A 27,151-nucleotide genomic window follows, 5' to 3' on the forward strand; every position below is an offset into this window, starting at 1 on the left:
CACGTTGACTATTCCGCCATCATATTCGATCGAACTTTCAATATATTTAAACTCAAGGACTTGATTGACAGTTTTTCCGTTGCATTTAAGGATCAAAAGTGAGTTGGATGTGGCCATGCTCTACGATTTACCAACGTTTACTCATAGTCCCACTTTCTCAGCCTTGTCCGCTATGGTGTTAAGTAGTAGCTGCAAACGTTGCTTCACCTCTTCTAGAAGTACTACGTCGTCTGCGAAGTCTAAGTCTGTGAGCTGCTGACCACTGAATTTTACACCAAAGCCTGATGTTTGCCGTTGCCATTTGTCCTAATAGGACAAAAAGGAACGGGGATAACACACATCCTAGTTTCAACCCAGAGAGAACCTTGAAGAATCGTGTCTCCCCAAGTTTCGTTCTAACACAACATTCACTCTCTTCATAGAGGGTCATTATTATATGGACTACTTTATTAGGTACTCCATAAAATTTCAAAATATTCCATAAAACATCATGAGACACCTTAATTAAGGTGTCTCCATCCTGGAGACACGACACCTTAATTTGCAGCCTCTTCGGCAAGAGCCGCTTTCTCTTCAATCTGGTTTCGCTTGTCTCTTCTTGCACTCTTTTCGACAGCTTTATCCTCTTCTTTATAGCGTAGCTGCAGACAGTCTTTATCTTCAGGCATTGACGCATTTAGGATATCTCTCTTCGTTTCCTTTCGCCGTTTAATGAATTTCCATATTTTGCCCAATATCCATTCCTCCTTCTTTCTTTTCTTATATCCAAGACTTGCCTTGGCGGCATCATGGTAGGTATTCCTGATTTTGAACTAGGTATCTTCGACACCATGATTGTCCGTTTCATCTGTTAGGTTCAAGTCCTCAAATCTGTTTTTCAGAGAAATACATAAATCCTTTAGTAAATCTCGGTTTTTCAGTTTTTTTGTGTCAAAATGCTTATGATTACTGGTCAATTTCTTCTTTTGAGCTTTAAACTTAATTTGTATTTCAGCAATCATCAATATATGATCAGAATTTACGTCAGCTCCCCAGAAACCACGTACGTCAAGTAATCTGCTTCTCCAACGTCTTGAAATTAGAAAGTGGTCAATTTGGTTTTTTTTCCGACCATCTGGGGAAACCCAGGAGTATTTGTGGATTGACTTATGCTCAAACAATATGCCACCTATGATCAAATCATTGCTCAGCGCGTAGTCAACAAGAAGTGCTTCGTTTCCGTTGATAACTCCTATACCATGTGGCCCATGGCTTCTGGGCAATATTGATGGTCTGCTCCAACTTTGGCATTGAGGTCATCCACAACGCAGAGATTATCATGTCTGGGTATATCTTTGGTGACCGCTTGTAACATTTCATAGAACTTATCTTTCTCATCTTCGTCGGCTATATTTGTGGGAACATAGCAGGCAATGATGGTCAGTTTGGTGTGGTGTGAGATATATCGGGCCAACAATAAACGTTCATTTATAGGTTTTCAGCTCACCATTGCCTTCGAAGAGCCAGGTGACATCAAAACTCTTATTACAGCACGGTGTATTGCAGGATCTCCATTAAAATCCAAAGTATATCCGTTGTTATGTTTCTCTAGTCCGCTTCCTTTCCATCTAACTTCACTTAGGACAGTTTATCCAGACAATATTATTTCATTTCTTTGAGAACTTGTTGGACTCTTGAAGTCTGGTTCATTGTTCTTACATTCCAAAATACTATTTTGGTTGTTCCTTTCGCAGTCAGAAATCGAGTCCAGGGGCATGCAGGGGTAATCATCAGGGAGGTTGAAGCATCTGAAGCTATTGTTGACGTACCAGTTGCAATTGGTTTTCCCCAGGGGTGGCCCCACTGGGTCCAGGTGGGGTCGCAAACCCTCAGCCCAACCCTCCTTCTTTTTCCAGGCTTGGGACTGGCTACTATGCACATATTCATATACATATTAGGTATATGTATACATAATTTGCGAATGTACACATTCATAAAAATCCCTTTAATATTCTTAAGAGCTAGACCTACTTAAATGTTCTCTAGTCTTCTTCACCTGGGCCTGTGCCTGGAGTAAGTTTTTTTCAGAATAATAAACAGATAGATAGATAAGTGTAGAGACAGTCAAAAACAGAGCATGAAAATTAAGTATACTCGGTGACAAATGTTCCTACCTATGTAAATTAAATGGGGGCTTGTAGAATTCAAATTACCTGAAAGTAGTAGGTTTATGCCATTTAATAGTTTTAAAAACTAAAACTACATACGTACAAACAGATAATGTTGCTGATTGTCATTACTACCAGAGCAAACGGAAATTTCGTTGGTTTTACAAGGAGTGAAGTCCTAAATCTATTTTGACTGCTCCACTGAACACTGTTAGGCACCGAACACGAAACGCTGAACGCTGTTCATGCAACCTTCTATATGACTATTAGCTCCCAACAGAAGGATCCTGTGATTAATTTCTGTTTTGAATACTACTACTACTACTTACTACTAACAACTCACTCAATAACCAAGCTACCTGGGGCCAACACAGCTTCACATGCTCCTCCTTCATCCCAATGACAGTAAGAGGTTTTTCAGCTCATAAAAGCACACCAAGACAAACATAGCTCGGAAGAATAATCCAACAGTCAGAATCGAGTGTAAATGCTGTGTCTTTCACTAGGCTTTTGTTTCTCCAAGGGATGCAACTCCTCAAGGTCACCCTGTAGAGCTGTTTGCAGTCACGGTTCTGGTTCTGCAGACCCATGAGAGGTTCATCCTGACGTCACTATGAGGCCGAGCAAGCAGGATTTTCCTTTTGGGAATAGGGACCGTGGAAGCAGCTTATGACGGAGCAGAGATCACAAGCCATCTTACAGCATCGGAAGACCTCCAACCCTTTATACCCCGCCTATTCTTTTTAATCCTATTAATCACTCGTCCCGAAGAAAAGTCGAAATGCCGGTCTTACCTTTTGTTAACAGGACGTTTCCAGCTACTGTTCTCAAAGTACCAAGGACGCCACCTTAAAAAATTTTTACCTCTGGACCTATCTTATGGCTTCATACCATTTCGTACCAGAAAATCGCGATTTTCAATACTTTTTCCTTATTCTGTTTCAGATATGTCTTTGAATATAACATGACCCCCAACTAATCTTGGGGAAAGGTCTTCAAGTTACGAAATTTGCCAATACGTATAGTATTTGCTATTGTGAAGTATACATTCATTTTTTGGTTGGGGGAGGAGGGAATTTTCTGTTCGGGGATTTTTCACGGGGAAAATTTTCCTTGGGGAGGGAAGTTTTTAGGGAGGTGAACGTTTCAGGGGAAATTTTACACAGATAGAATTTTCTTGAATTCCATATACGAAATTCTTTTTATTTGTTTTACTTTCTTTATGGCGACTCAATTTTACATGTGGAGATGTCAAGGGTAATTGTTCGGGGTAGATTATCACTGGGATTGAATTATCTAGAGGAAATTCTCACGGAGGGAATTTTTGCTTGGAGGGGAAGACGGGTTTCCCGGCATTACTTAGAAATGATTAGAGACTAAATAAAGTTTTTTAAACTGGAAGTAAGGAACAATATTAAAACTTAAAACGAACAGGAATTATTACGAATATGACGTGGGTTGCCCCCTTTTCAATACTTCACTCTTTAAGCTAAAGTTTGACTTTTTATCCAATTCCCGAACAACTCCTGAAACACAAGGATCGTTTAAATCGAGCAATAAGAAGCTTTTTTAAAGGACTTAAAAACTTTAGCGTGAAGAGGAAGTTACTGAGAAGGAGGCAGCCCCCCTCATATACGTAATAGTTTTTGCTCGGTTTAAGTTTTAATGTTGATCCCTAATTTCGGTTGAAAAAAAACTGTTTTTATTTACTATTAAAAGGTTCAGCTTCAAGTCTAAACTTTGTGAAGGCTTGTTTACCCTAATTTACTTTTGTAAATATTATTGTTTCCTAAGGTTTAAGTAAAGTTTTTTTCTTCTCCCTACTTACCCATGATTTCTTACAGAATTTTGAGATCTTGTTAAGTTTTTGCTCGAAGGAAAAGTATTTACTGTGAAAAATAGCACAATAGTCGAACAGAAAAAAAATTAGTAAAATTAAGTCAAGACATTAATGGCAATGAGCGGTAAGTAAAGAGAGAAACTTACCAATAGAAATCGAAATTCCAAAATTCAAAATTTTGGTAACAACTTACGCATTAAGAATCTGATTCTTATGCTTATTCAAAATACGTAGAATTCAGTCATTTTGAATTTACCCACCAAAAGTTATTAGCATAATACAACTGAATGCTCATGGATTCTGAGGGAGGATCTGATCAGTAAATTGAAAGGAGTATTCGCCTAGTCTCCACCAGCTTCTCTCAGCTCAATAAATCACTATGAAAGTATCGAAGCATAAGCCTCACTTCGAAAACTAGAGTATACGAGGTGATCGTCAAAAGTACTCTCCTATATGGATGCGAAAAATGGGTTGTCAAAGCTCAGAATAGTAGTAAATCTGGCTGCTGGATGTCTTTGATTACGACTGTTTTTCTCGTATTCTACATGTCCAGTGCCATGAACGAGTATCCAGCAAGGAGATCTGCGAGCACTGTAAACAACAGTGCCTGGTCTCGAAAACTGTAAAGAGGTGACGGCTCGTGTGGTTCTGCCACTGTCTACGCCGTGAAAACTACCGATGCATCTTGAGGTCCGCTATTAAAACATGACCGCTTGAAAATTGGAAATGTCGACCTGGAGACCACAAGAAAGATTGGTGGTCATTGATGAAAAACGACGCAAAGCCGCTTGGAGACTTCCACCTTTTCGTTCGGCTCTGGGACAGTGACTAGCTGTACAACGTCGAAGCCGTTGCACATAACCGTGCCTCACTGAAAACTTCTGTTGGAGAAATTATGGATGCCGGGTGAGGTGGAGCAGCGTCTAGTTCCCGTCAAAAGTAAAGTAAGTAAGTAACTGAATGGTTTTAGAAAGAGCGAAACATCCTCAAGAAGGACGTTATTCCTTGTTAAAATCACACCGTCACATCAAATATCTGCAAACTCCTAAGAGTGGAACTTTGAGATACTTCGTAACAATATGTGAAGTAGTGTTTTAAGCCACAACAATATGCAAAGTGACGCCTGAAAACACTGACAACACAGGTGAAAGACACCTGAAAACTTTCTTAAAATAATAGTTGAAAAAAAAATCCAAAAAAGAAGTTTTTGAAAGAAAAGTAAAGCAACATATTTTCAGACCAACGAAAACAAAATATCTGTAATAATTCAAACTCAAAACGACCAGAAATTACTATTAAAGATTAATTGAAATCCAAAACGAGCAGAAATTAAATAAATAACGATAGCGAAAAAATATACAACGGGTACTACTCTGACTGAAAAAATAAATCTTAAAACGAGTAAAACTGAAATTGAATATACAAACCTAACTTAAAACGAACAAAAATCACTACAAACACGAGATTGGCTACTGTACCCTTCCCTGGCTGTGAAGTCTAAGAACCTACAGCGCCATTTGTGTTTCATTGAAAACTATGTCTTGAACTATCCTTGAAAAGAACTAATAAAATCAAACGTAATATATATAATGATATTATTTGCTGAAAGCTCGGCAGTTCAAGATTTTATTTCATTGTAATTTTTATTTTTATTTTCAATGGTGTAATAAGTACAAAAGAAAAGATTTGTAATGAATTCGTTTTCAGTAAAGCCCACATTACGCATTAGGCTTTAGATTTTAAAGTTAGGGAAGGGGGCGGTAAAAAAAAACTCTTGTTTGTAGTGATTTGTGTTCGTTTTAAGTTTGATTTGGATATTCAATTTAAGTTCTACTTCTTTTAAGATTTGTTTACCCATTTATATTAGTGCCTGTTGTATGTTTGTTTGCTATATTTGTTTATTCAATTTTGTTCTTTTAATTCTCATTCTTTATTTTTTAGTAATTTCTGGTCATTTTGAGTTTGAATGATTATAGATAATTTATTTCTGATAATCTTATTTTCATGGTCTTAGTTAACGTGTCTTTAATCTGCTCTGTAAAACTCTTTCGAAATTTTTCAAATTATGCTCCTCTTTACTGCAAACTATCAAAGTTTTCCATGTTTTCAACATCAAAGTTTCATCAGAGTATCAAAACATCAAAGTGATGTTTTTTTTTCTTCAACATTAAATTCTTTTCAACATTAAGTTCAACAAACTCCGCTCAACATTACTTGAAAATGTCACAAACAGATGTGGTATCAGTTGCAAGCGGTCACAATTGAAGTCACGACCAGTCACATTTGCAGCGGCAATAGCAGCAGTCGTAGTAGTGGCCCTGAAAGTTTCAAGTTGAAATCTTTACCTCTTCCTAAAATTAATTAAAAAAAAACTTTCAGAAAAATAAGTTTTTCAAAGAAAAGTAAATGCCATTTTAAACTTAAGCTCAGCAGAAACTAATACCTTTTAAAATTCAAACTCAAAACGACTAGAAATTACTATTAAAGAATAAATGAAACCCAAAAAGGAACAGAAATTAAATAAACAAGCATAGGAAAAAACATACAACAAGTAATAATATAAATGAATAAATAGATCTTAAAGCGAGAAATGCATAGCTTGATTATGAAAATAAATCTTAATATGAACAAAAATATTTTGCTATTGAAGTATATTTGAAACTTCAAACGAACAGAAATTAAATAAACAATCAATGCAAACAAACATACAATTGATATTAATGTAAACGAATAAATAAATCTTAAAACGAGTGAAACTTAAATTGAATATGCAAATCAAGCTTGAAACAAACAAAAGTCACTACAAACAAGAGTTCGGGTATTGCCTCCTTCTCTCATTGTAAAAGTCTAAAACCTATTGCGTCATTGGCGCTTTACTGAAAACCAATTTTATTACAAATACTTTCTTTTGTAATTAATATTAAAAATAAGCATTAAAATTATAGTAAAATATTGAATTGATGAGCTTTCAGCAATTATTGAATTTCAAAAACTGAACTAGAACTTTTAATTTCCAGTAAAATTAGCACTCTTTGAAGTTTATAAGAGCATACCTTCCATAAGAACCATATATACCCCCAGGGTACAACTTACAACGCCTTTCCCGGACCCGGGGGGTTGTCTCGACACCGGAGTTTTTATTATATGATATTCGAACTATTTTTCACAAAATAGCTATCTTGAAATTTTTATTAGATGCATTTGGGAAAAAAGGGCGTGGGGGGGCTGGTTACCCTCCAATATCTCTTAATGCTTAAAAAGTGAAGTAGAACTTTCAATTTCCAATCAAATGAGCCCTATCTGAAGTTTATATGAGCATTCCTTCCATAAGGACCATATATGCCCCCAGGGCATAACTTATAGCCCTTGTGTCATGCTCAAAGATATAATTTCCAGAACTTTAAACTACGTTGAACAAAATGGCTATCTTAAAATTTTTATTGGATGTTTTTGGGGAAATGTTGGGCGTGGAAGGGGTGTTAGTTGCCTTCCAATCAATTTCAACTAATAAAAATGGCACTAGCCATTTAAATTTTAAATCGAATGAGCCCTTCTTGAAGTTTTTACAACAAAACTTCTATATTCATGTATTTTTAATACGTATATTAGAGGGTTCGCCCCCTAGTCAATACCTTGCTCTTTAAGCTAAAGTTCAAACTGTGTTCCAATTCTTTAAAAATGACCCCTTAATCACAAATGCCGTTAATTAGAATAAATAGCTCTTATGAAAGTACTAAATAATCATTGGCTTAAAGAGCGAGGTATTGACTAGGGGATGAACCCAATCATATACGTAATGTTTTCTGTTGTTTTAAGTTTTGATGTTGCTCCTTACTTTCAGTTAAAAAACTTGTTTTTTATTTATATTTATAATTTCTGATCTGATCTTTATTTAAATAATGCTGGGAAATCCAATGCCCCCTTCATAGCAATGTCCCTTCTCCCATGAAAACTTCCTTCATGGTAAGATCCTCCAAAATAACCCCCAACCCGCTTCCCCCCCCCCACTATCAGAAAAATTCCCCTCTGATAACGTCTGTATACTTCCCAATAACCAATACTATATGTTAACATTGGGTAAAGTTCATAACTTTCAGTCCTCCCCCCGGGGACGTCGGGGGATTAAGTTATCCTAAAAGACATAGTTATCTGATTTTCTACCATTCTGAACAAAATAGCTATCTCAAAGTTTTGATCGGGTGACTTTGGGAAATAAATGAGCATGGGGGGGGCCTACTTGCCCTCCATTTTTTTGGTCACTTAAAAAGGGCACTAGAGCTTTTAATTTCCGTTTGAATGAGCCCTCCCACAATATTCTAGGACCACTGGGTCGATACAATCACCCATGGGAAAAACAAACACAAAACAAATGCACGCATCCGTGATCTTTCTTCTGGCAAAAAAATACAAAATTCCACATTTTTGTAGATAGGAGCTTGAAACCTCCGCAATAGGGTTCTCTGATACGCTGAATATGATGGTGTGATTTTCATTAAGGTTCTATAGCTTTTATGGGATCTTCCTCCCTTTTTTCGAAAATCAGCCAAACTTTCTCAGGCGCGTAACTTTTGATAGGTAGGACTAAACTGATGAAACTTATATATTTGAAATCAGCATTAAAATCTGATTCTTTTGATGTATCTATTGGTATCAAAATTCCGTTTTCTACAGTTTTGGTTACCATTGAGCCGGGTCGCTCCTTACTTACAGTTCGTTACCACGAACTGTTTGAAACACATCCAATCAAAATTTTTAGATAGCCATTTTCTTCAACATATTTAAAAATTTTGAAATTAGGTCTTAGAGGATGATAACCCCCCTCAGGGCCCTTGGGGCAAGGGTTGTAAGTTATTTTCTGGGGGCATATAAGGTTTTTATAGATAGTGATGTTGTAGAAACCTAAAAGAGGGCTAATTCTATTGGAAATTAGAAGAGTTTGTGCCCTTTTTAATAGTCGAAAGTTATTGGAGAATGACTAACACCCCTCTCACAGCCACTATTTCTTCAAACACATCCAATCAAAATTTTGAGATAGCCATTTTGTTCGACATAGTTAAAAAGTCTGGATATTATGTTTTTGAGGATGAAACTCCCCCATCAGCCCTCAGGGCAAGGGTTGTAAGGTATGCCCTTGGGGCATATAAGGTTTTTGTATTATAGAAAGCGGTGTCGTAGAAACTTCAAAAAGGAATCATCCGATTGGAAATTGAAATGGATAGTTCCCTTTTTAATCGTCAATTGTAAATATCTTTTGTATTTGCCTCGTTGGTATAGAAACCGTAAGATTATTCGAATGTTTAATGCAACTGATATATTGACGTCATATAACAAGTTGGACTCCAAGTTAAAAGATGAGGCCTGCAAGCGGTTGGGTCCTTTTCATCCTCTTGTGCGATTGTTTTGATTTGTATTTTTTATATTGATATTGTTTTGCATGTGTTTTGTTTTTGTATGTCTTTACTTTTTATTTTCTTTCGTTACTCCACTTTTTTATAATTGTTAGTGGGTCAAAAATAAATTATTATTATTATTATTAATACACCTAAAAACAAAACCCTTCTTTTTCCCGATGATGAATCCTGCATCTAAAAAAGAGAATTTCATAATTTACAATGCTTACTCTGTGGGCTATGGGGGATATTGAATGCCCGGAGACATAGTTACTTGACCTTTTGACTGTTTTGAACAAAATCACTTTCCCCTGATTTTGACCAGTAATGAAGGGAGGTAGAATTTAAAACGGGCAACGGGCTGTTTACCCTCCGATAGCTCTTCAACAACTCCCTCAATATCCCCAGAAATTTTCACCTTAATACCTTCAGTCGGTCCTTAGATACTTACGATACGCCCTTCTGTCAGTCAATACGCAAACAGTGTGTTGTATTGTATTCCACTTTCTGCTGCAAAGCCGTGGGGGGTCATGTCATCTACATAGGCATAGTAATTTGAGCTTTTGACTATTTTGAACTAGATGTCTATTTCAAAATTTTGATCACACATTCTTGGAGGGAGGGCTACTAAAAGGGCATTTGAGGGTGGGGGGTTTTGGCTGCCCTCCAGCCACTTTTCAAAATCTTGAAAATTCAATACCTTGATACTCAATACCTTAAGCCATTCTTAAAATATTGCAGATCCTCCTTTTTTGTAAACTTAATGCTTTTAGTTTCTTTTCATTTAGTATAACATACCTCTTAACATTCTCCAAAGTCTCAACTTAATGCTCTTAGCTTTTTTGAATAAACCCAGAATCAAATATTTTCCCCTTTCCTAATGTTAAATCCTGCATATAAACAATGGGCAAATTGTATAACTTAGAATCCTTGCCTGTGGGCTGCGAGGGCTTGGAATCCCAGGAGTTTTTGACTAGTTTGAGCAAAATGACAATTACAAAATTTTAATCAATTTTTAGCAGACACTAAAAAGAGCAAGGAAGGGGGGGGCTGGTTTCCCTACAACCTCTTTTCAACATCTCCTCAATATACCTCTGTAATTTTCAACTGATTACCCTCAGTCGTTCTTTAATATTGCTGATATTTCTTTTTCACAACCAGCAAGCAAATAGAGTGTTTATACTGCGCTCGGCATCTCTCTCAAGATTTACTTAAAGTTTTACCCTAAGCCTTTTTGGAGACCAAGGATCAAACATGCCCTGTTTTACAATAAAAATCTTTATATGTTAATAATAGGCAAATTGTATAACTTATAGTGCTTGCCTGGAACTGGCGGGAAGCCGTGTCAACCTTGAAGACATTATTTGATCATTGAACTATTCTGAACAAAATCATCATCTCAAAATTTTGATCGGATGCACTTTGGAGGGAAAGGGCTTGGGGAAGGGGCTGCCATTGCCATTCAATCACTTTTGACACTTACAAGTGCACTAAAACTTTCAATTTCTTATTAAAGTTTTTACAACCACCCCTTCCATAAAAACTTATATGTTAACAATAAACAACTTGCATAACTTACAGTCCTTTCCCAGAGGGATGGGGGGGGGGTACAATTCTGGAATTATAGTTATTTAGCCTTCGGACTATTTTGAACAAATGCATATCCCAAAATTTTGCTTTCATTGCATTTGGTGAAAAAAGGCGGGGTTGGGGGAGGGGGTCTGTTTTCCCTTCCATCACTTTGTACTCTTACAAAAAAACTAGAACTTGCAAATTCTAATCAAACAAGCCCCCTCCACAGTTAAAACAATCACCTCTTCCATGAAAATCACAGATGGTAAGTTTTGGCAACTTGCATAACTTACAGCCAGCGCTGTATCCATGATTTTTTTCGGGGGGCGTTTTACAAAATAAAAAAACTCAAAAAACGTATACAAAATTGTTTATACCATTTTTGTTACGATTTTAGGAGTCAGACTCACATTTCGAGGGTAAGGGTCAAACCCCTTACCCTCGTCCCTGGATACAGCCTTGCTTACAGCCCTTACCCTGGGGTATGTGAGGGGTTTTGTCAACCCCGGAAGCATAGATATTTTCCTCTTGATTCTTTTGAAAAAAATGGCCCTATCAAAATTTCAATGGAAAGAAATTGGAGAAAATAGGGTGTGGGGTGCCCTCCGATCACTTTTGACTCTTAAAAAGAAACTAGAACTTTCAATTTCCAATAGAATGAGTACCCTCCGAATCCTAAACGGTCATCCCTTTTATAAAAACCTTATATATTAACAATGAGCAACTTGCACAACTTACAGCCCTTGCCCCAAGGGAGGGCGGAGGGCTGGTTGCCCTCCAATCACTTTTGACTCTTGTAAGAGGAACTAGAAATTTCGATTTTAAATCGAATGAGCCTCTTACATAGTTTATATGACCACCTTCTGCTTCTACAAACAACTCATCGCAGCACTAAACCACTTGATGCCAACAGAGCTACGCAGGGTCCTCCTTCATCCCGATCTATTCAAAGCCTCCCTCTTTACACCTCCCAGAAAGTTCCCATTTCCCATAAATCTTTCATTATGACATCCTCCCACCCCAGCCGCGGACGACCTGCTTTCCGTTTAGCCCTTGACTGTTGGCCGAAAAGGACAATCTTCGGCAATCTGTCATCCTTCCTCAACAGAACGTGCCAAAGCCCAAAGGAAAATCTCAATCATCCTCTCATTATAGCCCTAGAAAGTGGGATTGAACCGTACTTTTCGTACAGCCTACTGTTTGAAATACGGTTAGTCAGCCTGGTACCCAGAACATTTCGTAGGTAATTTCTCTGAAACACATCTAGCAAATCTTCATTCGCTTTCAGAGCGGCCATGCTGAGAGCCATATTTGACCACTGTCATCACTGTAGCTTCTAATATGTTTCCAGACTAATTTCAACTGTGAGAAAATACCGTGAACCTTGGCTATTATACTTTAAACTTCTTCACTGCTCCCACTTTCTTTACTAATAATACTACCGAGGTAAGTGAAGCTGTCTTCCTGATCAATCTTGTCGTTTCCCAACGTCACATTTTCGTCTTCACTAATTCCTATCCTTAGCGAATTGGTCTTCTTAACATCAATTTTTAAACCTATTCTAGTAACCCTGAACTCGCAAAACCTCTAAAACTTCATTCATTTTGCTCACACTTTCATCTAGGATGCTTGAATCATCAGCATAATCTAAGTCTATGAGAGTTTTTCCTCTCCGTTTGACTCTGTGTTCTCCTATTGCCTCTGCTCATTGAATCAAAGTCCATCAAAAGGATCCATATAAAAGGGCATAGAACATAACCCTGCTTAACTCCTGATTTAATAGGAAAGCAGCTGACAACCTCACTTACTACCTTGACCGCAGCAGCGTTATTCTCGTACATAACACTAATCACTTTAATTTATTTGTTTGGCATACCATACAAGGATAAAGTCTTCGATAAAGCTCATCTATCAATAGAATCTATCGCTTGGTCATAATCCATAAAACTGAGAACCAAAGGTGTTTGATTACTCAGGCAATTGCCAATTATTAACCTAAGAGTGAAATTTTGGGTCGAAACATCCTCTACCCTTTCTAAAACTGCACCGTTCTTCTCTTATCATTTTGTCTACAGCATATCTCAGTCTAAAAAGTATCATATTACCAAGGAATTTGTTACCTATAGAGACAAGGTTAATGCCTCGATAATTACCACACTCACTCTTGTTATCTTTCTTATGCAGGGGTTTAGAATAGAATGAATGAATAAATTTCTCTTAAAAAGAAACCCAAAACAAGGATAAAAAAATAAAATAAATAAACAGCAACGCGAAAAATTAAGGCAACAAGTCGATAAATTAAAGTTTTCAAGCATGGTCAATGAAATAGAAAGATTCAATAAAAAAATTAATATATGTCAAGAATCAATTTTCACAGTTAAAATAGTGAACATATATATTATAGCCTTTACTATATAAACTTATACAAAATATATTAGAATATTAAATATATAAATGGTTGGTACATTCAAAAGCACCCACAGGCAAATACCTGAAATAAACTGCATCAAACATTAAATATTTGTTAAGGTTACATTATTAAGATACTGTGTAAAATAAGGGACAAAGGATTTGCAATATCTCTCGTTACTAGAGGCTTGGTAAGTCATTAACTGACTTGTCCAGCATATAATTATTTTTTCACTCAGTACGACTGTCCTCGTATGAGGTTGGGGATTTCCGAGTCTTATAACTTTGTCCCAGATTCTATTCAAAATTTCTAGGCCCTTAGCAATGACTCAACATCAGCTCTGATTTTTTGTAGAACTTTCAGGCCCCATTCCACCTCTCAGCAAAATCAAAAAAAGAACCTACCTTTTGTCCAGTTTCGACCCACTTCTTTCGATTACTCAATAAAAACTGAAAGCGGAAGTGTAACATCCCCTGAGGGTGTTTTTTCTATTGTCCTGAAGCTGACGTTTAGTCCCGTAGAGGGCTGTCTCGGTTGCTCTTTTGCAAGTCCACGAAATCGAAGAGGTTTATAAGCTTGCCTCGTACGAGGACGCTTGGACAGAAAGGGTTAAATCAGTGACTATATAAGATTGAATAAACAAACCGTATACCAATTTGAAATAGGCGAAAACAAATATTTCCCGTTCCCCCCTGTTAGGCAAATTTCACCCCCCCCCTTAACCCCACCCCTCTCGTTGATGGTGGGAAACTCCAAGCACCTTTTCCATCACTTTGCTTCCATTTCTGTCTAATACCGAGTATACACACCGAATATCAAGCTAAAATTGGGAAAAAGAATTTTTTTGCTTTTCTCCCTTTTGGGTGACGTTTACCCCCTGTTCCCCCTTTTAAGGTGGCTGGATCGCTTATGCCCCAGTCTTATTCGAAAGATCACATCAAACTGCCCCTGTGGACCAACTTTCACACTTTTTTCCAAATTTGCACGAACCTTTGACTAAGCGATTAGACTACTAGGATACCATCTATCCTTATTTCCACCGACTTGGGAGTTAAAATCTCCTAACAAAAACACCATATTTCTACATTGGACCCTGTCTATTTGTTCCTATAACTGTAAGTGAAATTCGTCCCAGTCACTAGTATATCCGTCACTCGGCTCTACAGAGGCATATACTACTATAGTTGATACCCTGAACTTTTTAGTCATAAAATGAGCGATAAGTATTCTATTATTAATACCTCCCCAACCTAAAACAAGACGTAGGAGCTCCCTTTTTCATCGTGAGCTCTACTCCCTATCTATATACCCCCACCCTTCCTGTATGAGTAAATAAATTCTGTATCACCTAAATTCATACTTCCTACCTTTGGGATGAGTTTCGGCAAGTACTAAAAATTCCAATTCGAATCATCTGAATTCGTCAGTCAAAATGTCTATACGACAGTTATTTTAACCTCGTAACATTCCAAGTTGTAATTTCCATATTCTTTAAATCATTGAAAATGTTTTGGTCTCAGAAAAAGCACTAGTTAAGGATACCAGTGCAGTTCTGAGCCCATCTTAGTCACAACATGGTTTTCAGTATTTGGCGATGCTCTTCTGTCAGCAAGAGTCGAAATCCTGCACAGGCAATTTCCAGCCTATTACCTCCGACTCATTATATATTCATGTCTACAAATATTAGGCTACTAAGGGGAGGCAACCCAAAGTATATAAATTAGCTAGGAAGAGGTTTTTCAGCCCAAAAAACGCCCACAAAAACTGACTAAGCCCAGAAGAATTAACCATTAACCGGAATCCCGTGTGAATAATGTGTCGTTTATTAAGCTATAATTTCCTCGAGGGGCACCACTCCTCAAGTGGTAACAGGGTTGACCGCAAGGTCCCCAGCCTTCCAGGCACCCCGAAAAGGCTCGAGGCATCCTTTTTCAGAGGCCTTTGTACATAGATCTGGATCTTACGCCTTGCCACAGCTGTTCTCCTATAGGGATTCCTCCCACGATCGTGTTTTGCGCCACCATGGAACTTAACCCATTACTGGGAGAAGCTTTGTAACCCAAAGGACGTGTCCACACACCGTTGGTCCCTGCTGAGTGTACATTTGAGTTTGCCTTCTTCCTCCTCCACCTTTATTTATGACCCCGGGCGAGGATGCCCCAGTTCCTTTTATGGAGCCCAGGGACAAGGTCCCCCTTGGTCCGTGCCTCCTATAGAGGTATCCTACATATCTGTAGGCGTTCCGCTATCGCAATCTGGGGATAGCCTGAGTGGACTGGGGGAGGCCCCTACTGTGCATTCGACTCATAAATCTGTTATGTCAAGCCTAACTTCTAACTAGGGCTTTGGAGTTGGAAATTTAGTAAAATTTTGCTGTGGATTAAAACTTGACTTTACTTGCTTTTAAAGACTTCCGGTGCCAAATCCCCTTGGACTGTTGCCGCATCTGTCACCCATGGGTCAAAGTTACATAGCAACATACGCACGTAATTGTCCCGTATCAGGTTCGCAGATGTATTATGATTATTCTAAGCAATTATTTGTGAAGTCAACCTATAATTAGAGAACGTCTGAGACAAGTCATGTATGTATGAGTCATGGGTCATGGTCAAGGGTGTGTATGGGTCAAAGTTGCGGAGCAACACACGCACATATTTGTCCCGTATCACGTTCGTAGATCCATTATGATTGTTCCAAGCAATTATTTGTGAGGTCAACCTATAATTAGAGAACTTCTGAGACAAGTCATATGTGTACGAAGTAATCGTAAGACGCTGTATCCACATTTTTATTGTCTTTGCCTGTATTAAGACTGTGTATTATTTATTGCGGTTAATGAACATCCGTGAAACGGCTCACTGTATAAACTTAAAGGAAATGGAATAACCGAACTTAACTTTCCTTCAAGTACTCAGTTCTGGGCATGCCATCCTTAAGATGGCTGGGCAAAGCTGGGCGTCTTAGTGTCTGTCTTGTCGTGTCTTTTCGATTTGAAAATGGAGGACACAATACGAGAAAGCCCTATTGAAAAAGATGCATGTACTCGTTGAAACCAGCCATTGAGGCTGGTTTCAGATACTGGAGAGAGAGAAAGTCATGGATAAGGACTGAACCTGCCCATTAGCCCTATCCTGGATCTTCTAAAAATCCAAATTCTTCCTTAAAGTTATGACCCCCTCAGATAATCTTTGTGGCCAGAAATGTCAACGTGCCAGTTTCAAGAAAAAAAAATATATATATTTAGCCAATACGCCGAATCTGTGGCTCCAGGATTTTTAAAAGTAAATAATGGTGGCTGGAATTTAACTGACCTTCTTCTTTTTCGTTTTTGCTTGACACATTCGAAGGTTATAATGACGTTTTCTTACTTGTTGGCCATTTTTTCCTGACATTTTGGCTTAAATGTAAGTATGAACTGCAGAAACTTTGATTTTACTCTAGGCAAGAGTTTATTGTCCCTTTAGCGGTTGTCAGATTTGTTTCAATGTAAGCCCTACAAAAAAAGTAAGTCCACCATAGATCTTCACTAAGTCCAGGAAGGTACCATGTACTAAAAAGAAGTTAAATTCAGGGTTAAAAAGAAACATACACTCCATTTTGTAGTGAAACTTTACTTGATGGAATGGCAAATAGACAAGTTTTTTATGTTAAAAAGGGATTACTGGAGAACCATGTTGAACTTAAGATACATTTGAATAGTAGTAAAAAAATATTGGTGAATAAAAAAGTGATGTCATCCGAACATGACTACAAAATAGGTCATTTTGTTTAAAGAATACCAGATGATAAACTAATTTCACGCTCTGCAAAATGTTTGCAGAAAAAAATTGTGACGGATAAAAAGTGTGTCTAGAAGAAATTGTGAAGGATAAAGATACAAGTAACGCAAGACCATATCGTTACTACAGAAGGACTCGAACTTCAATCCCCCTCACCAGAGGAGAGTCCTGCAGCCGCTGTACTGTAGCAACTGGTAATAATGGATGTATTTTTATGTTTGGTATTATTATGTATTAAGATAAAGAAATGTAAATATTAAAAAGAACATAGGCAGTGTAATGGTGCTCCCCTTGTAAGGGCGAAGTGGACTTTGTGTATTGCGGTAAATATATTGCACACAGAAACAACGCCTGTGGATTTTTCTTGTTTGGCCTGGCAAAAGATAAACCACAGGAAATCAGACTTCAAAGTCAATTAAATGATGGGTAACATAAAAATTACGGAATTTTATATATTTGGATTCAACATAAAAAGCCAATTTTGTTTTGGCTATTTCACTCAGTTGGGTATCTCAAATATTGATCGGATGTATTTGCGGAAAAGAGGGTAGGAAGAGAGCTAGCTGCCCTTCGATCACTTTTGAATCTTAAAAAAGGAAACTAGAACATCGATTTCAAATCGAATGAGCCCCCTCCGTTGTGTCCAACTAAAAAACTTTAGCCACAGGCGGCTCATTTTGAAATGCTTGTTCTTTAGTCTAGATTATTTGAAAAAAAACTACGTTTTCTAAAGAGTTAAAGAGGCTGAGTCACAAGTTCGAACCTTAAAACGTACAGGGATTAGGAGGTGCAGTTGGGGGCTGCCGCCCCCAAACCCCCGCTTCCGTATATGAAAGGGGCTGTGCCCTCCTCAACGCCTCGCTCTTTAAGCTAAAGTATGACTTTCTCACAACTCTTTTTTTAAACAATAAAAACTTTAGCGTAAAGAGCGAGGCGTTGAGGAGGGCACAGCCCCTTTCATATACGGAAGCGGGAGTTTGGGGGCGGCAGCTCCCAACTGCACCTCCTAATCCCTGTACGTTTTAAGGTTCGAACTTGTGACTCAGCCTCTTTAACTCTTTATAAAACGTAGTTTTTTCAAATAATTTCTGCACGTTTTTGTACAGTTTATAACTTATTATTGCTTGACTAACTGTTAGCTGATCTTTTGAGGAGTTAAAGATGGGGGGCTGCCGCCTCCCAAACCCCCCGCTTTTGAAGATTCTTGTGTTAAGGCTTTTAATTCCTGAATACTCAAATCAAATGCACAGTAAGATTTTTATCAGCCGTCCCAGGCCCCATGTTATCAAAGCAGTGCAGACTTACCTGTAACCTGAAGGCCGACTGTGATATTCTTCTGGAGACGCCTGTTGAGCCGAAGGATTTAATAGATTGGATTTAAAAAAGAAACTGAGTTTCTTGTTTAAACTTTAAATTCAATATATAAAAAATTTCTCTGACGGAGAATCGAACTCGGATCTTTCGCCTGACAGTCAGGAATAGCGACAACTTTACCACAGAGACATTACATTTTGTTTATTCTGGGCGATGTGTTTTTGATGCAAGCAAATCCCCACAACACTTCATATTTTGTTTTTAGAAAATTGAGAAGGAGTGATCGGATTGAGCTGAAATTTTAAGGATAAGCTTCCAAGCCCCAGTAAAGCTTATCCTGTAGATTTAAGTCCGATCAGACGATGTTAAAGGGGGCTGTGGTGGGAAAAATTAACAGGGGCTCTTATAGGAAAACGAGGTTTTTCGTAAATGTAAATTCGGGGGATAATTTTTTCAGTATGAAAATATCAAAAGGCCCTAACAGGTCGAATTTCACTTCGAATGAGTACTCATTCACTCGGATTCATTGCCAAATGTGGCCGGTAGGCGTGGCTAATAAAAAAAAGAGAAATGAACATTAAGTGGCTCTATCTTTTTTTTGGACAACATCGAAGGGGTGATTGGATTCAGCTGAAATTTAGAGAATAAGCTCACGGGCCCTAGTAAAGCTTAACCTCCAAATTTTAGCCCACTTTTACCCATGAAGATAAAGTCGGAGGGGGGGGGGGTGAAATTTTGCGCGTTTCTTAGTTGAAGCTTGGGCTACAAAATGCGATCACCGCTGTCGCTCTGCGACCGCTAGGACCGGAAATCGCTTAACATTGTGGTGGGTCGCCTCTTTATAGAGGCACAACTGTGCCTCCTTGATAAAAAGCTTTCTTTCTACGAAAAAAAAGACAAAAAAGCATCCTTCGTTTCAGATGTTTCGATGGCTTTTTGTCTAATAATATATAAAGTGGGGATATGTATTTATGAACAAAAGGTACTCAAGTTTGTTTAATTGGACTGGGGTGCAGCCTTGCTGCTCTCATAGTTTTTTCTTCTTCTGTTTCAATTATAACAGAGATGAAAATTTCAACATTTGTAGTCGAAATGAAGAAAAACGTTCTTTTGAAATACGTAAAATGTCTGGAAATTAATTTTCCAGAAAAAATCGTGTTGTTTTTATTGCTTACAAAAAAACATAAATAAACCAAAGCAGAATTGTAATAGCTCCTGGATTTCGTGGGCATTATTTAATGTTAGAATTTATGTAGAACACAGATTTGTCTATTCAGAATTTTTAAATTAAAACTATGTTTATATTCTAAATTTCCACAAAAGCATTCAGGAAAACTGAAGCTAAAAAAAACGAATTCTAGTTTATTTTTTTGCTTGCTATGAAATTTTCAATTTTACAGAGCTTTCTGGAATTTCATATATATTTAACATTTAGACCTGGGACTAGACCTTATATCTTGGTTCAGGTTCGTACTTGTTTCAACACGTACAGACCCGAACCCACCCATTGGCGGGGAAGGCTATTTTTTCAACAATTTTTTTAGAATCTTGCCATCAGCAATCAAACAGTTCGTGGTAACGAACTGTAAGTAAAGAGCGACCCGGCTCAATGGTAAACAAAACTCTAGAAAACGGTATTTTGATACAAATAGATACATTAAAAGAATCAGACTTTAATGATCATTTCAAATATATAAGTTTCATCAAGTTTAATCCTACCCATCAAAAGTTACGCGCCTGAGAAAATTTGGCTGATTTTCGAAAAAAGGGGGAAAGACCCACTAAAAGTTATAGAACCTTAATGAAAATCACACCATCATATTCCGCGTATCAGAGAACCCTACAGTAGAGGTTTCAAGCTCCTATCTACAAAAACGTGGGAGGGCTCATTAGAATGGAAATTAAAAGTTCTAGTGCGCTTTTTAAGTGACCAAAAAAAGTGGAGGGCAACTAGGCCCCCTCCCACGCTCATTTTTGTCCCAAAGTCACCTGATCAAAATTTTGAGACAGCCATTTTGTTCAGCATGTTCAAAAATATTATAAGTATGTCTTTTAGGATGGCTTAATCCCCCGAAGTTCCCGGAGGGGGGGGGCTGAAAGTTATGAACTTTACCCAATGTTAACATATAGTATTGGTTATTGGGAAGTATATAGACGTTTTCAGTGGAGATTTCTCCTGGTACTGGGGGGGGTGGTTTGGGGATTATTTGGGAGGATCTTTCCATGAAGGAATTTTTCATGGGGGAAGGGACATTGCTATGAAGGGGACGCCGGACTTCCCAGCATTATTTAAAAAAAGATCAGAAATTAAATGTAAAAAAACAAGTTTTTCAACTGCAACAGCAGCAACATCAAAACTTTAAGCGAACAGAAAATATTACATATATGATTAGGTTCACCTCCTAGTCAATATCTCGCTCTTTAAGCCAAAGATTTTTTAGTACTTTCATAAGAGTTATTTATTCTAATTAACGGCCTTTGTGATTAAACGGTCATTTTTAAAGAATTGGAACAAAATTCGAACTTTCGCTTAAACATCAAGGTATTGACTGGGAGGCGAACCCCCTAATATACGTTTTAAAAATATATGAATATAGAAGTTCGTTACGTAAGTTAATTCGTAAGTTACGTATATTTATTACTAATAAAAACGTTCGTAAATAAAATTAAACAAGTTTCGAGAAAGCCATTTAACCAAATAACAGTAAATTAATTTGAAAATTGTGTTTTAATTATTTATGTACGGTGAGCCAAAATCAAAACCTGCATTTATTCAAAAACGTTCAAAAATTAAATAAAAAAAACAAGTTTTTTTTTTAACTGAAAGTAAGTAGCGACATTAAAACTTAAAACGAACAGAAATTATTCCTTATATGAAAGGAGATGTCTCCTCCTCAACGCCGCGCTCTTTACGCTAAAGTTTGACTTTCTCACAACTATATTTTTTTTTTTAAACAATGAAAAACTTTAGCGTAAAGAGCAAGGCGTTGAGGAGGGGACAGCCCCTTTCATATACAGAATAATTTCTGTTCGTTTTAAGTTTTAATGTCGGACTCGGACAGTTTCAACACTTTAAATAGTTTTACGGGGGAATGCTTGTGATTGTTCCTTTCCACTTTTAATGTGTATACACAGCAACATATGTATCTCCGAATAAAAATGGTTCTGGTTCATTTATTCTCGAATAATTTTTAATAAAAACTCCAATACCTGGTAAAGAAACAAATTTATGGAGCACGAGATTGAAAAGAGTATTATTAAATAATCGAATATAATTTTTAAGCACACTTGTCATTTACGACCCCCCAAAAAACAGCAAGAGAACAAAACAGAACCTTCATCAGCCATAAAGCCAAATATAGGCCCTGTGAAAAAAAATAAAAAATTTCAAATACATAAATTTAAATAACAGTTCAAATAAGATATAAGTAATAGTTCAAATAAGAAGCCAAGATTAAACCCCCTACGAACTTCTCATCTGACCGAACTTAGCGCTAGCGTCACCTAAGTTTTGCTTACCTTGACAATATTATTCTTTACTTCAGCTTAGCTAGTGTTAATCACTAGCTACGCTGAAGTATAGAACAATATTGTCAAAGTAAAAAGCCTAGTTAGTACTTTTTAATATAAGCATCGATTTCGGATAGTTAGCTCAGCAATAATCAAACAGATAAGCACTTTCATAAAGGGGCTTTCATTTACCAACGTGCCAAAGGAAAAACCTTCAGAGCTGCTAGTAAGATGGTTATTTTTCTACATACTTTGAACATCTCCAATAAGCCTTTATGCTTAACTCTGTCAAAGGCCTTTGACTTAGTAGCCTTAGACAGTGGCCTTATATCATTTTTGTCATGCGATAGCTCGATTCTACCCACATTTTGTAATATGTCCATAACGGATGCACTACTAGGTGACTATTAGGTCCTGACGATCTTAGGGTATTTATCTTTGGGTATTTATTAACTTAGGGTGACTATTAGGTACTGACGATCTGAGGATATTCATTAACTTTCCGCAAAACTACAAGTTCCAACTAAGGTCAAACAGAAAAACTGATCTGAAGCTAAACCTGAAAGAAAAGTCATGACTACAAACATTTTAAAGAGTATAGTTTGAAAATTAATTTTAAGAAGACTAAGTTACTAAGGCTGGGAAAAGGCGAAGATGAAAAGGGGATGTTGGGTAACAACATACTGATCAGGTGGGCAGCTTTACGTACCTTGGTAGTATTATTAGTAAAGACGTTAGGTGCAGGTGAAGATGTTATAAGCAGAATAGACAAGGCTCAGGGTGTTTTTTCACAGTTTGGAAGAATAATAGTTTGGAAAAATAGGAAGATATGTCTGCAAACCGAGATTAGACTATTAGAAGCTACAGTGACGACAGTGGTCAAATATGGCTCTGAAGCAAGGGCGCTCCGAAAAGCGGACGAAGATTTGCTGGGATGTTTTTCAGAGAAATTGTCTACGGATTGTTCTGGGTACCCGGCCGATCGAAGGAATTTCAAACAGTAGGCTGTATGAAAAATGCGGTTTTATCCCGCTTTCTATGGCTATAATGAGAAAAAGGTTAAGGTGACTATGGCACGTTCTACGGATGAAGGATGACAGATTGCCAAAGATTGTCCTTTTCGGCCAACCGTCTAGGGCTAAACGGAAAGCAGGTCGTCCTTGCCTTGGGTGGGAGGACGTCATAAAGGAAGATTTAAAGGAAATGGGAACTTCCTGGGATGGTGTACAAAAGAGAGGCTTTGAATAGATTGGGATGGAGGAAGCGTGTGCGTAGCTGTGTTGGCCTCAGGCGGCTTGGCACTGTGGTGAGTTGTTAGTAGTAGAAGTAGTGTTAGTAGTCTCCTAGATAACATATTACCGTTGGACTTACCTAGTTTTCCGCAACGCAGCATTAAGGATAGGCCAAAAATATGTTAATTTTAAAAAAAGGTTTTCTGATGAAAATAAATATCAAAGATGAAACTTAAACGAATAAAAATTAATGCTTCGCAGTTTATGTAACATTTATTTGGGTAACTGGTTCAAGTAGACCCATTCGTGGTATTTCACTATATTTCTAGAACTCTGAAAAACTAGCGCGTCACTAAACAACTAAGCTTGTTTATATTTTTTAGAGAGTTAATTTGGTATAGGAAATCTATTTCATAGCCTCTAGAAGACTATTGAGAGACTTTTTCATTAGTCCCCTTAAGAAATTGTCTGCTCATAATCCTCTTTTTTTGTGTCGGTTCTGTGTTTTCACTACAGCAATAGCTATTTAGAATTCTACATATATAGGAAAATATCACTAGCCATTGTAGTTTACAGTTTTTCGGAGTTGAACCTAGGTTACAACAACCACAACGTCATGTCCTAACCACTAGATTGTAATGGCCTGTTTCAAAGTGTAATTTTTTTTGCTGTTCCCAATTGGCCGTTTATTACGTGCTAGGTATTGATTCCACCAAGGTAGTACATGAAGTTCTATCACAACTCGATGTACCTTTTTATACTCTTTTCAAATGTAAATATGCTGATACGTTATAAATGTGTTATAAAAATGTAGGGGTAGGAAAAAACTAATTTATTATTTGGAGGAGGGGGAATTTTGTTGTTTCTTTTCTATTTTTCAGTCAAAATACCAAAAACGGGGTATTTTGAAATGAAAATACGTACTAAAGTCATTTTCAAAATCTAGGAGGGGGCGAAACAAAGAGAGCACATACGAGAAACAGGTATTCTAGTCCTTATTCAATTTAATTACTAGTCTGAAACTTTACCTGCACGAATCAATGGTTTTGATATAATAGACCAATCAAAATGACGAACCTGAACAAATAAGCACTGACTGACAAAGCTGGTTTTCCACTTGTCTCTATTAGGCACTTCCTACTTCGGTTAATCAGTACAAGGCCTAGGTCTCCGTTTTCGCCAAAGAAGACGACGGAACAGGGACATAATCTTCTAACAGGGTTGCAAATCCACCCTCTTTTCCCCCCTATCGTTCAGGGAATAAAATTTGTAAGTTGGCTTCTTCAGTCAGGATTTTGCAATAGCTAAACAGGCGAAGAGACAATATTTTTAATGGTTTGTTTTCAATTTTAGGGTGTATACACAGCAACGTATATATCTCCAGATAGAAGTGTTTCTCTTCCTATCCATTCATGCGTCACCCAGAATCGAGACTTCGTTTATATCTACCAGTTAACTCTTTTGTTTGTTACTCCAGCTTTCATAATGATCGTTTGCTATGCTTATGTGATAAAGGCTCTGTGGATTTCAACGAGAACTATTAATCAGCTGACTAATACAAACAGTCCGTAAGTTTATGTTAAGTTTTTGTTTTGTTTTCTTACAAACCATGCGTTTTGTTGGAATTTTAGTCTTGATTCCTGTAAATGTTTCTGTAACTGGCATGTGTTGATTTAATTAAAACAGAAGAAAATTGTGTTAACAATTGTTTTTTACTCCAAGGGAAATGATCACTCGCGCAAGTTTTTACTCCTTAAAGGTGAACGAATAAAAGAGTTATCCTATCCATTTTAGTCATAATACTGTCCTTCCTTTTAACTGAATCTTCATACCGCTTAGGCCCCCCACCTACCAAAACTCACACAACTCTCCACTGATCCATTTCTTGAGCGACATAATTCCCTTATCTTCTGGAATAGAGTTTTTACCACTATACCTCCGACCGCAGTCTTATATCCATGTTTCAAGCAATACTCCCACACCCTCCACATACGCAACTCTACCAGAACTCTGATTCTACGTAGCTCTAGTTAAAATAATATCATACAACAATGCTTTCTACCCACATTATAATCCTCCCAGTGGGCCGAATAACTTCGCTTTGAGTTGCAGCCGAGGGAGGGTCCTATCTCGCAGATAGGACCCTCCCTTTGCTTCAGCAGCAGCTCAGACCTTTGGTTCTCATCTCTTCTTTACAACACAGACATATCGTCCATCACTATTTCAGTCTTGGTCTTTGACTTGAAGGCTGATAATTAAAATTGTACTTTTTTTAAATTTGATATTTGGACAGTAAAAGCCGACTTTTTTTAAGTATATTACATTATGATTTTAATGTAGTAAACAACTTTACTTCCTAGTTACTAAATTTACAATAAACTGAACCCCTAAATTTAAAATTTAGAATAAATGGAAAAATACGAGACTGCTTACGGCCTTATATGCAAAAGTCACTTTATTTCTCCAATGAAATTTGTTTTGCCAAACGAATAGGTGTTATAGTCCTTTTGTAGCAAGGGTGTACCCAGATTTTTGTTCGGGGGGACGGGAGATACAATAAAAACCTTAAAAACACGTCAAAAATTTGTTTACATGCATTTGTTATGTTTTTCCTAGCCAGACAAAGATTGTGAGGAGGGGTTCAAACGCCGTCCCCCCTCCCCGGGATAAGGCTTTTTATAACAGCGTTTATGTTTAATATGTTTAATAACAGCTTCTAGTTTGGTCTTCTTTTTTTCTGCCTTTCGGTGTTTTTATGTAAGCGTTCGTTGTAATGCACCACGACATTCTAAGGACCGCATACTGAATCGAAATAAATTTCAAAAACAATATAAATCTGGTATATTTAGTGTTAGATAAGAATTAAATTTGTATAGAGATATACAAGCTGGCCACAAGCGCTGCAGATTCACTAAGCACAGCTGAGGTAAGACTATAATAATATATATATATATATATATATATATATATATATATATATATATATATATATATATATATATATATTTATATATATATATATATATATATATATATATATATATATATATATATATATATATATATATATATATATATATATATATATATATATATATATATATATATATATATATATATATATATATATATATATATATATATATATATATATATATATATATATATAATAAAACGAAACTATAGTAAAAAAAAGAGAAAAACGAGGATTATACAAGCCAGTGAAAAATATGGACTCAAATGCAAATATTTCGGTCAACACCTCCGCTTGACCACCCTCAGTGCAAGATAATAACATTTAAATTACTAATAAAAATCGAAGGATACTATAAAAAAAATTTCAAACTTTAAAATAAAGCACAACTAAAATTTGAAGACCCTCTCCATGTAACAGTGAAAGGGTAACTGAATGAAAAAATACAGTACTGAATGGGAATTCAATTTTTTAATTTATACAGAGTATTTTTAAAAACTAAACGCTTTCCAGGGAAAACATCATCACAGATTAGGTTAGGTTGCAAAATGTGATTTTTTTATTTATGTAAAAACGATCACATTTAATTAGTTCATTATAAATGGGGCTTAAATAGGTTTCTCCCGTGTGTCTATTGAGAGCTAACTTTCGGTGAATGTGCTTTTTTTTTATCTCAACTGCCCCTGAAAACTTGGATGAGACATTTAACAGGGGCAATAATGGAGGTGTTATCGAATAAAACGAAATGGTGCGGGTTGTCATACACATGCTGAGCCAAGGCGGAATCAAAAGTCTCAGGCCTTTGGCATAGCTCCATAGCTTTGTCGATTGAGGACCTCACATAGAAACAGCCGCAAGAACATGGAACCCTATAAACACCACTGCCCAAAATAGGGCTAGTTTTATATTTACCGTTGTTAAAATAGTTCTGGATTTTATTAGAATTTCTGAAGGTGACCTTTAAGTTATGTTTTTTAAGAATT

General features: G+C 36.9%; 1 protein-coding gene across 2 annotated transcripts in view; it reads left to right on the plus strand.

Annotated features, from left to right (window-relative positions):
* The window catches only part of LOC148947268 (cholecystokinin receptor-like), a 274,183-nt gene that overhangs the window by 183,937 nt on the left and 63,095 nt on the right, over positions 1–27,151 (plus strand). For both annotated transcript variants that reach the window (XM_089096964.1, XM_089096965.1), the window contains exon 4: positions 24,548–24,762. In XM_089096964.1, coding sequence (XP_088953090.1) covers positions 24,548–24,762 — 215 coding nt within the window. The remainder of the gene's footprint in view (positions 1–24,547; positions 24,763–27,151) is intronic.

The sequence above is a fragment of the Artemia sp. Qi Xiang Cuo genome, chromosome 11, assembly GCF_049724085.1.
Source record: "Artemia sp. Qi Xiang Cuo chromosome 11, ASM4972408v1, whole genome shotgun sequence".
NCBI classification, from domain to species: Eukaryota; Metazoa; Arthropoda; class Branchiopoda; order Anostraca; family Artemiidae; genus Artemia; species Artemia sp. Qi Xiang Cuo.